This window comes from Rhincodon typus, chromosome 12 (assembly GCF_021869965.1).
Source record: "Rhincodon typus isolate 14 chromosome 12, sRhiTyp1.1, whole genome shotgun sequence".
Classification (NCBI taxonomy): domain Eukaryota; kingdom Metazoa; phylum Chordata; class Chondrichthyes; order Orectolobiformes; family Rhincodontidae; genus Rhincodon; species Rhincodon typus.
In genome coordinates, this window is record NC_063343.1 from 67,004,430 (window position 1) to 67,016,467 (window position 12,038).

The 12,038-nt window shown below is 40.6% G+C and overlaps 2 protein-coding genes across 2 annotated transcripts; both read left to right on the top strand.

The window, feature by feature from the left end:
• The first annotated feature begins 2,769 nt into the window (after nt 1-2,769).
• LOC125484546 (protocadherin-10-like) lies at nt 2,770-5,935 on the top strand. Its single transcript, XM_048603782.1, has one exon. It carries the CDS (start codon nt 2,924-2,926, stop codon nt 5,306-5,308), a length of 2,385 nt encoding a protein of 794 aa, XP_048459739.1. The 5' UTR covers nt 2,770-2,923; the 3' UTR covers nt 5,309-5,935.
• A 1,023-nt stretch (nt 5,936-6,958) lies between these two features.
• LOC125484545 (protocadherin gamma-C5-like) lies at nt 6,959-9,927 on the top strand. Its single transcript, XM_048603781.1, has one exon. The coding sequence runs from the start codon at nt 7,336-7,338 to the stop codon at nt 9,721-9,723; it is 2,388 nt and encodes a 795-aa protein (XP_048459738.1). The 5' UTR covers nt 6,959-7,335; the 3' UTR covers nt 9,724-9,927.
• The last annotated feature ends 2,111 nt before the right edge of the window (nt 9,928-12,038 follow it).

Consider the following 12,038-nt stretch of genomic DNA (forward strand, 5'->3'; position numbering starts at 1 on the left):
TTGCAATTCTCCAGGCCTATGGTACCACCCTGTACCTAAGGAAGATTGGAAAATTATGGACAGTTTGCTTCCACATCGCAGCCAGCCCTGGAGCCTACTCAATACAGTCAATTTAACCAAAATCTTCTCCTCATCACTTTTAAACCTGTAAAATGTCAAACTAACTTCTCTGTCATCATGACTTGGACAGTAACATCTTCCTTGGTAAAGACAGATACAAAAATAATGATCAGCTGCACAGTTGACCTCAGGGTATGATACGTGAATGCACGTGGATAATGTTTCTTTACTGTTTGTTATTTTAGTCATCAGGACGAGTGAGTTGAAGGCCCTTTTTCACTTATAACATTGACAATGGCCTTATGTAAAATCTTAATTATTCATGGCAGTTATAGTAGAGTTCTCTGGCGTCTTCCACATTGATGCTCATTCGGTGCTGCTTAGCAATGGCACGATCTTTGAGAAAAGAAAACTGTTGCTAATATATAACATATTAGTGTAATAGGTATAAAAAGTTTTGAGATCAGAAATCTTTAATATAATAGTCTAAGGGATGAGAAATATTTTTCAATCAACATAGGCCACAGGATTTTTTATGCTGCGTTCAATTGTTTTGTGCACTCACAGAGAGTTATATCGTTTACATTGAATGTGCAGCGCGTAAACAGGTCTTGCGTTCCAATAGGCCAATGTAGGTGTTTACCTTCTCCATAAGAGTCTCGGCGAGGTATCACAACCAACTGGCACATTCTTTTCTAAGCATTGCTGGGAAGCTGTTTTGCTTAATGCTGACATTAGGCTGATATTGGGTATAAGGTCAAATGTCAGCAAAGCCAATTGTAATTACCCATCCCAAACAACCCATCAAATTAATTAAATGAAATGCCAGATTCATGCTGAAATCTTTTATCAGAACAAAAGTTGCGTGTTTGACTCCAACTGTCCAATGTAGGATTTGCTGTCCAATAAAACAAAAGGGTCAAACGTCATCACATGCATATTGTTTGAGGATATCGAGCATTTGTTGTTGGCGTTTGACTAAGTAATCCCGAGATTTGCATCACGCAAATCTCGAAGCTAATTGTAAACTTGTAGCGAGAATCTATAATGGGAGAAAACAAATTACACAAAAGCAGAGGATGACTTTTTTTAAAAATCAAACCAAACAAGTAACAGTGTGCGGTACATAAAAAAGTAGCTCTCAGGTTCTTATTAGAAAGGATTTTAGATGAAGAATCCCAACCTGTTTGTGAAGCAGAGTTACTTTAGGGAAAGGAGGGGAATGATGCCTGAAATGTCACTGATGATTCAACCTCATGGTCCAGGTAATTAATAGTCAAATAAATCCGGCCATTGTTCGACTTTAAAATAATCCTTAAAATCTCTCAACTTAAAGCAAATTAGTTTGCAGTTCATTGTCGATCATTGTTTTTCCATATTTTCATATCTTTCATCTGAAGCCACATTTTTCTGAAACCTGGAATTAAATTTGTTTAATCTTATATCTTATCTCAGTTATTATTTTCTTGCATTTGCGTTTTCAGTAGTTGGCTGTATATATTTCTCATTGTTTATCATTAGCCTTAAACATAGCCGGATTCTACAAGTTATTTGGTGTCACATCAGTCCATAAGTGCTGAACACAATTACAAAATGCCTCTTTACAAGCAAATTAAAGGTAAAACGTCCATAAATAATATATTGATTTCGAATTAATGTAACCTGAAGGGAAATGTTACAAGTACATGCCAATTACTCGTACACTAACAATAGAAACAATAGTTCACTCAGGAATTACATCTTGGCAAGTGCATTAGAAAACTCGAGCATAGCATTGATTATTTTGATTGCTTGCCTTATCAATCCTTTTCCAAAAACAGTATGTATTATTCTACACCTGACTTGCACAGACAAAGTGATGATTCACATTCCCTTGTATATTTTAGCACATCAGATGCTGTTATCTCAAAATATTTAATCCTTTTGCGGCCCTAACATCTAATGAAGTGGTATTTGAAATAACAAATGGGATTAAACTCCAGTATATAATCGGAATAAAGATGTCAGAAAATATCGTCTAGTGTAGACAGAGTTTCTGAAGTTCGCTAACATATAATTTTGCTGTCGTACTTTGCAGTTACCTGTTGGAAAAATGAGCTATTCTACTACAGACCTTTTTTTTTTAAAAAATGTAATTTACAATGCTGTGGTCAAAATATAGGGTTCGATTGAAAAGAAATAATTTGTCCTCTGCAACTAAAATGGGGATACTGACAACTTTTAAATCTAATCTGTTTTCCTTAAGTGGCTGTAATCTTGACCATAGTTCAAATGTAATTTTGATAAATCGAATAGCTTTTCTTTCACAAAACGATAAATTGTTTTATTGGAGATTATGTGCAAAGATAATGGATTGTAAGACAACATTCTGTTCTAAGTTTCCTTATAAAGGACTAATGATAGCCTTTAAAAAGAAAAACCCCGAAACGTCAGCCTTTCTGCTCCTATGATGCTGCTTGGCCTGCTGTGTTCATCCAGCCCTGCACCTCGTTGTAAAGGAATCGGACTGCTGTTTATGCCAGAGTATGTGTATTATGGTTGCACAGTAGGAAAAAGCTGTTCCTGTTTGCAGCCCTCGCATTACGGACAGTGCAGCTTTAAGAAAAATTGGCGTAATTAGAGACAGAGACTCGTTGTGTCGCTGCCGACCAATGAGGGTCTCAAATACCAGCAGAGATCTATTGCTCCTCCTCCGGCACGAAACGAGAACTGAAACAGAACGGCTTTAGTTCATTTTGCGGTACAAAAGTGAATTCCCTTCGGCTTTTGGATACATCCGGTAATCTGTGCTATAAGATTGGGCTGCTCTTGCCCTTTATAGTGTGTCGGTTTGTTTTTTCGCGCCTCCAAAATATAACGGACAATGGCAGGGTCATCATGCATCACCGCCTTAAAATACAAGCTATTCGATTTAATGTTACTTGTGTATTTGTCAGAGTTGGCTTTCGGAAAAATTCGCTACTCCATTCGCGAGGAAATGGAGACTGGCGCTTTTGTTGGAAATGTCGCAGAGGATTTAGGATTGGACATTCGCAGGTTGTCAGCTCGACAATTCCGGCTGGCGTCTGCTGATAAAAGACAGTGTCTGGAGGTGAATATGGAGACGGGTACTTTATTTACGAAGGAAAGGATAGATCGAGAGCAACTGTGCGGACAGATGTCAGTTTGTGTTCTTCCATTTGAGATTGTAGTAGAACAACCTTTGGAGATGTACCGCGGTGAAGTGGAGGTTATTGATATTAATGATAATTCGCCCAGATTCCCGGAGAGTACCATCCTCTTACAAATGGCGGAATCCATTGCAATAGGCTCGCGATTTCCGCTAGAGAGCGCACTCGATCCAGACATGGGGATAAATACAGTCACGACTTATAACCTGAGCCCAAATGCGCACTTCGGTCTACAAGTGGAGACTGCAGAAGACGGTGTTAAAATTGTTGAGTTGTTGTTGGGGAAGCCGTTGGACCGCGAAAGCCAGTCATCCTTTCAGCTGATGCTGACAGCTACCGACGGAGGGAGTCCTCCCAGATCCGGGACTGCTCGCATTCTCATTACAGTGCTGGACAGCAACGACAATGCGCCGGTATTCGATCGCAAGATTTACAGGGTCGACCTGATAGAGAACTCACCCAGGGGTACCTTGGTGGCTACAGTCCGTGCCACTGATCCAGACGAAGGTTCGAATGCTGAGGTAACCTATACTTTCAGTAACCGTGTTTCAAAGAAAGTACATGAATTGTTCAGTTTGGATCCGCGAACAGGGGAGATTAGAATCAAGGGCATAATTGATTATGAAGAAGGTAACACGTATTCGCTAGATCTTCAAGCTGTGGACAATGGTTCACCTGCAATTTCAGGACATTGCAAAGTCATGATTAAGGTAATTGATATGAATGACAATGCCCCTGAAATTTTATTGACGTCTGTGGTTAGCATGATACCGGAAAGTGCTACTCTTGGGACTGTAACCGCTTTGATCGACGTAATAGATCGTGATAGTGGAAAAAACGGACAGGTGCACTGTGAAATCCCGAAGAACGTTCCTTTTAAACTTCATACAACTTCAAGTACCCATTATAAACTGATAACCACTGCGTCACTGGATCGCGAAGCTACTCCTGGATATAACCTATCTATTTTAGCCTGGGACTCAGGGAGGCCCCCACTATCATCAAATAAAACCGTCCAGATTTCTGTTTTTGACGAAAATGATAATGCTCCAATGTTTGCACGACGCACGTACACAGTTTATGTGACAGAGAACAACTTGCCAGGTGCTTCTATTTTCACAGTGACTGCGTCCGACCCCGACGTGGATCAGAATTCCTATGTCTCTTATTCTTTCAAAGAGATCCTTCGAGATTCGCCGGCGCCTACCTACCTTAAAATTAATTCGGTGAACGGGACCATTTACGCACTGCGCTCTTTTGACTATGAGCAAGTGAAGAGCTTCCAGGTCCAAGTTCAAGCCCGTGATGCTGGAGTTCCTCCACTGAGCAGCAGCGCAACAGTCAATGTGATTATCCTGGATCAAAATGACAACGCACCAGTCATCGTTTCACCCTCAGCAAAGAGTGGATCAGCAGCAGAGGTGATTGTGCCTCAGTCAGCGGGCCAAAATTACTTGGTCACCAAGATAATCGCAACTGATGCCGATTCTGGTCAGAACGCACGGCTATTCTACCAGGTGGTGAGAGCCATTGACCCCAGATTGTTCAACGTGGGGCTTAACACGGGCGAAATCAGAACAACCCGAGGCATTCTGGAGCAAGATGCCCCCACGCAATCTCTGATCATCTTGGTGAGGGATAATGGACAGCCCACCCTCTCCAGCACCGCTACAATCGTCTTGTTGCTTTTTGGCAACCTTACTGCAATACCTTCAGAAAGCAACGACTTGGTCAGGGATACTGAACAATTTTCCTACTTAAATCTTTATTTGATCATCACTTTAGGATCAACATCTTTTTTATTACTTGCAATTATCATTGTCCTTTTGGGCATCAAATGCAAACAAGACAAGAACCTTTCTGAAAGCAATCCCACAATATGTTGTTATAAGCCAGAGGATTCCATTGATGGATATAGTCAAGGACCAGTGCCAAAAGGTTCTGCAAATTACTGTGGGCAAACTCTCCCCATCTCTGACACTTATCGTTATACCGTCTGTCTATCACCAGAATCATCCAAGAGTGATTTTTTGTTCCTAAAACCTTGCAATCCTACCTTGCCACAGGAGCATCATTAATTTCTTTGGAAGTTTTGGGAGTTGAGAATATGTCTTGTTTGCTGTGATGCATGTTTTACGATTGAATGCAACAATACTATTATTTCAGCTGAATTACATTTGCCATTTTTCATTTCAATAAAAGACTTCGGTTTGTTACGCACAAACTGACGTGTCAGCTAAGTAAACTGCAAAGATTTTTGCGAAGGAAACGTTATGACAAGAAATCATATCGCTAGGGCCATAATTAACCTTTACCAAAAAGAGAAATGAAGTCAAAACATTTCATCTCTTGCCCATCAGAACCACCATGCTAGAAACCAGACTTGGAAAATGAATAAAAACAGTGGTGGAGAAACTCACAGGCCCCAGGAGCAGCTATGGAAAAAAGAATAGAATTATGTATTTAGTTGCTTTGGCTCTCTGAAGAAGTCACATCAGAATCTTAAAAAAAAACTGTTTCACTCTCCACCGATGCTGCCAAACTTTTTGAGTTTCTTTAGTGCTTTTTGTTTCAATTTATATTGTAGACATCCGTATTACTTTACTTTTACTTGGGTAACAACAAGTGTTTATACAACAAGATAATTTCGAGACGCAGCAAGAATGGATACTTGTCAATCCTAGTCCTCAGAGCAGATGGGTAAACTTTGATTGTTCACGGTGCTGCCATGGAAACCTCTCTCTGTTGCCAGAATCGGTTTACCTGCTCTGAGAATAAATTGACAATTACACGTTCCCACTGCATAGCGAAACGAACAGCGACCCAACTAATAAGCAGATTCTTTCATTACTGTAAAAACTGGAGTTCCAATTCAAAATCTAATTTCTTATGTCCTAGCCCTGATGAATGAAACATGAAAGTTGACTTTATATCTCGTTTTAGTAAAGTACAAGTCTGTCCAGCTTGATAATTATTTAGAATCGTATTTGTTACATTCTGCTGTCAAATATTGCATTTTTATATTGCTTGATATTTACTGATAAAACTTCTCTTTATGCAAAGTTACTGATATTTAGGTATTGATAGGATGGAGCATGGACTGGTTTTCTTTAATTGGATTTTGTCATTGTTTTACAAGTTTCCTTTGTCTTTGCGAGACAAGATGGCAAACCATGTTTTTTCCGAAGAAAGGTCTAGACCCGAAACGTCAGCTTTCCTGCTCCTCTGATGCAGCTTGGCCTGCTGCGTTCATCCAGCTCTACACCTTGTTATCTCTCTCTTCATCAGCCCCACCCTTGTTTATGGATTTTAATGTGGATCCTCAAAGTTACTTGGTTGTGTTTTGGATTTTCCTTAGATTCTTCTAGCGTTCCTGTCAATTTGCCTGAAAGTTGAGCTTCAATTTGAATATCTGGAATCTGAAGCATGCCTTTCAGATCATGGCTTTCGGATCATTAATGAGCCGTCATCTGGAAACAAATGCATCAAACAAGTCAAGATAATTACATATTCTTAACTTATTAGAGGACCATTTTTGACATCTGTGTCTTTTGTTTGTAAGCGTTTCATTTTTCTGAGATTCCCAAGCTCCAGATTTTTGGAATCATATTTGAAGAAGATGGCCCACGTGATATGTTCGGTACCAAATGCTGATGACTTATTATTTTGGCCGTGAATTAGTAACCAGTTTCAAATTTTTATGACAAATTACGCTTTAAAACGATTTTAGTAGCATTTGAAGGCGATATTCCAGAGTAAGCCGAGCAGTTGATTTTATAATTGGCTCGATTTTATGGTTGTCCAATTTTAAACATATACGAGGACATACTAGCTTTAAGAAATGTTGATGTAATTGTAGAAAAGGACTGGTTGTGTCGCTGCGTACCAATAAGAAAGTCAAATACAACGTTAGATCTATCGTCCCTCCCTCATCACGGCCAGAGACCAGAGTCAACCACAGAAGAGAGCATTGCCTCCGTCTAGGTTGTGGAGACGAGATCAAAATCGCAATTTTATACATTCGACTTTGCTGTACGTACTTTGCGCTCAGACTGCCGTTTAATCGACGACAGGCCTGGCTTAGGAAAACATTCAGTCCAGAACAATGGCGAATTTGCAGAGCGACGAGGCCTTAGCAATCAAAACGCTCGTTTTTATTTTTCTGATAAGTAAACCAAATTTGATTTTTGGACAAATTCGTTATTCGCTTCTTGAGGAACTGGAACCAGATGCTTTAATTGGGAATGTCGCTAGGGACTTGGGATTGAACGCACGGCAACTGTCAGCTCGCAAATTCCGAATCACCTCTGACACTGGAAGCCAGTATATGAAGGTTAGTGCGGATAATGGGGATTTATCCATTCGCGAGATAATCGACAGGGAACATATCTGTGGACCAGTCGCTAGATGTATTCTTCCTTTTGAAGTGGTAGTAGAAAATCCTTTCGAGATTTATCGTGGTGAAGTGGAGATTTTGGATATAAATGACAATGCGCCCGGTTTCACGGATAGCAGCATTACCCTACAGATGGCCGAAACAATTGCACCAGGGGCACGCTTCCCACTCGAGAGTGCGCAGGATCCGGACGTTGGAATAAATACTGTCACCACTTATACAATCAGTTCCAACCAGTACTTCGGCCTAAATGTGCAGACAACGGAGGAAGGCGTTAAAATCGTCGAATTATTGTTGAAGAAAGCTCTGGACCGCGAGCAGAATCCGTCCTTTCAGCTCGTTTTGACGGCTACTGATGGTGGGACTCCTCCCAGATCTGGTACCGTCCAGGTCCTCATTACCGTTCTGGATAGTAATGATAACTCACCAGTTTTCGATCGTACAATTTACAGGAGTAGCTTAGCAGAAAACTCACCTAAGGGAACCTTGGTGATCAAGGTCAGCGCCAATGATTTGGACGAAGGCTCGAATGCGGAGGTAACCTATTCTTTCAGTAAACTTGCCTCTCCACGAGTGAGAGAATTATTCCGTTTGAACCCAAAAACAGGGGAGATCAAAGTGGAAGGAAAGGTCGATTTTGAAGAAACAAACAGTTATTCACTTGATGTACAAGCTGTGGACCACGGCTCACCCGCAATTACCGGACATTCTAAAGTCCTCATTAAGGTCATTGATATGAACGACAACGCCCCCGAGATAAAGGTGACACCAGTATCCATCACTGTCTCAGAGGATGTTGCGCCAGGAACTTTGATATCGTTGATCAATGTAATGGATCAGGATTCTGGTAAAAACGGGCAAGTAAACTGTCAGATTTCAAAGCTCATCCCGTTTAAGCTTCAAGAATCTTCCAGCAACCATTACAAATTGATTACAAGCGGCTTGCTGGATCGTGAAACAGTTTCCAATTATAACATATTATTCTTAGCAAGAGATTCTGGATCTCCACCACTATCAACAAATGTAACCATCAGGATTTCGGTTTCTGATGTGAATGATAATGTCCCACAATTTACCCAGATGTCGTACACGGTGTACGTGATGGAAAACAACGCGCCCGGTGCATCGGTTTTCAAAGTCACTGCTCTGGATGCAGACATGGACAGGAATTCATTTGTTTCCTATGACATAATGGCAAGCAAGATCCAAGATCTGCCAGCATCTTCTTTGATCAGTATTAACTCAAATAATGGCGACGTATACGCCCTGCGCTCTTTTGACTATGAGCAAGTGAAGAGCTTCCAGATTCAAGTTCAAGCCCGTGATTCTGGAGTTCCTCCGCTAAGCAGCAGTACAACAATCAATGTGATTATCCTGGATCAAAATGATAACGCTCCAGTCATCGTTTCACCCTCAGCGCAGAATGGATCAGCTGCGGAGGTGATCGTGCCTCAGTCAGCGGGCCAGGGTTACTTGGTTACCAAGATAATCGCAACAGACGCTGATTCTGGTCAGAACGCACGGCTGCTTTATCAAGTCCTAAAAGCCACTGATCCCAATTTGTTCACTGTAGGGCTTAACTCTGGCGAAATCAGAACAGCCCGAAATATTTTGGAGCAAGAAGCATCCAGGCAACGGTTAGTGGTCTCGGTGAAGGACAATGGGCAGCCAAGCCTCTCCAGCACTGTTACAATCATCTTTTCAATCTTGGCTAATGTTACTGAACGATTCTCTGAAGTTGAAAGCTTTGCCAGAAATCCTGAAGATATATCTGATTTAAATCTCTATTTAATCGTGGCTTTAGGTTCGACTACGTTAATATTTCTTGTGACCATAATTTTCCTGGTTGGAATCAAATGTAAACAGGATAGAAATATCAATGAAGACTACAGATCCGGAGTATGTTGCTGCACACGGGACGATTTAAATTATTCGTATAATGAGCGAACTGGACCAACAGATCCTTTAAATAATGTTGGTGTTGGCGAAATTGGTCCCAACGCTGACCCGTGTCGTTATACGGTTTGTTTGTCCCCAGACTCTTCCAAGACTGATTTTTTGTACTTTAAGCCGTTTACTTCAACTTTGCCACAGTAGCGGTGTTAGGTAATGTTACTGTAACAGGTAAAGAAAAAGGCAGAATAACTTAGTTCCACGGGCCACATATACTTGTCCAGTTCCATGGGAAATTGAATGGGAATACAAAGTTTCGCTGTAATTCAAATTTATGAATATCGATATACACAATGTCATTCATATTAATAATAATAATAATAATAAAAATCAACAAATGAACAAAAATAAGTCAATCGTGAAGCACTTTGGGGTCAACTGTCGCTCTTTACTTCTAACCATTAGTTGCCATTTATTGAAGAAGCCAATGTATTTATGCAACATTTTCTTCGTTAGAATAGTACATCGAAAAATTAGTGCAGCACTTCAACAAGGTTTTAATAGAAAATATGACATTCTTGTACATGCTAACTTAATGCGTGAGATTTAGCCACCGATTAGGAATTTGGACTTCTAAATAATTCTAAATAAGGACACAAAGGGCACAGTAATTGTGATTTTGGAATTATGATCCAGGGGCCTTTAATAATGCTCCAGAGGCAGGACTTCAAATTCCACCTCCACAGCAGCGCATTTTAAAATCAGTTCGTGAAATTGTGAGGAAAATGCAAGATTGTTGTACCAGACCCCTGGTTCACCATTGTAGGAAAGGAATATCGCCTGGTCTGTAATGCACTCCATGGCTATCCAAATCTGGTTGACTCACTTGGAATTGTTAACTTTTCAGTTTATTATGACTGCTTCAAAAGATTCTAATAAGTATGAGATTGGACAGATCATTCAGGACAGACACAGGTACCCTACAGGAACACAGATCCAGTATTCAATCTTCCTTACTGGCATTTCGAAACTTGTGGCAAAAGTGACAGAGCTGTCATGTAAACATATCAGGCAACAGCATGATCAATTCATGCTCACAGAATCATATTTTTCAGCCAATATTGCAGACCCTTCTGGCACCGTCGTGGTATGTTCTGTCCTGTGAACAGGTAGCTCCAACAGAGATGGCAGTGTGGTAGCATATATTTATGAGCGAGTGCAGTACAATTTTCTCTTTAACCTTTGTCGTGTTTCATAGATTTGACGTACTGTTATCCCTTCATGATTAAAAAAGGAGGGTTGCTCGGAAATGGTCTGCTGTTTCCTGTGATACCTTCTCAATTATTGTGCTTTTGCTTACCTGCAGAAGTAAGAGTGAATATTGACTGCTAAACCACAACATTAGCTTCAGGCTCCAAGAATTTTCATGACATCAGTTCAAATTGGTAGGGAATTGATGATAACCACCAACAAACACCCTCTACTACTGACTCGGTATTTCTTCATGCTGATCAAAACTTTGAAGAAGCAGTATGGCTTACAAGGACACAGAATGTACCTTTGGGAAGGGGCACTATAAACTTCATCACCAATCCTTACATAGCTGACTGAATGCTGAAGAATATTACAGTCTGACATAGTCCGTAGCAGTTGATGAGTGAGTCGTCAAGTGAGAATGATTTAATTGCTTTTGCCTTTAATAATCTTCATTTGAAGGTATGTTTATTCTTGACAGTATTGGTAGGAATCATTGTTACACTGTTCCTGTGGAGATTTGGCTCCAGCCGAGTGGTGCCTTCCATAAACTCACGTGCTATTACCATCATACTAAATGAGTTAGAATCAGAGCTGATGCAGGAGCTCCAAACTAGTATCAAGAAGGCACCAGGCGCACCCACCAGAAGCAGAATTACATAATGCATAACATCATGCTCTGCTGTATCCTTTAACACACGTTACCACTCAGACAAAGGGACACCTTTCTGCCATGAGAGGGGCGAAAAAGCATGCCAGGAGCAATCTTAGGCAGACTTAACGTGAAATCATCAACTTTGTGAAACTTCAGTGTGGGTTTACGGATATGCTAAGTTGCACATGCAACACAATATTTGGAGTAAGAACAAAAACAAATTTGCTGGAAAAGCTCAGCAGGTCTGGCAGCATCTGTGAAGGACAAAACAGAGTTAACGTTTCGGGTCCGGTGACCCTTCCTCAGAAGGGTCGCAAGAATATTTGGAGTGCCATGTGAACCCACAACCAATTAATTGGATCAGAAATTTGCTGCATCCAGTTCTGAATGGGCATGGACAATTGAACAATTAACAAGGAAGGGGCACATTTCCACAATCAATAAGGGCACAACTCAGTGTAGGGGTGTGGTGATAAACACAAGAGTATAGAATTCATAAGAAACTTCGGCAGGAATTGTCACAGGGATAATCATGTCTTGTTTTTAATTAAGTGTCCCACCTTCACTGAACTGTTTGATATCAATAAATGCTGAGGCACACTGGATACAA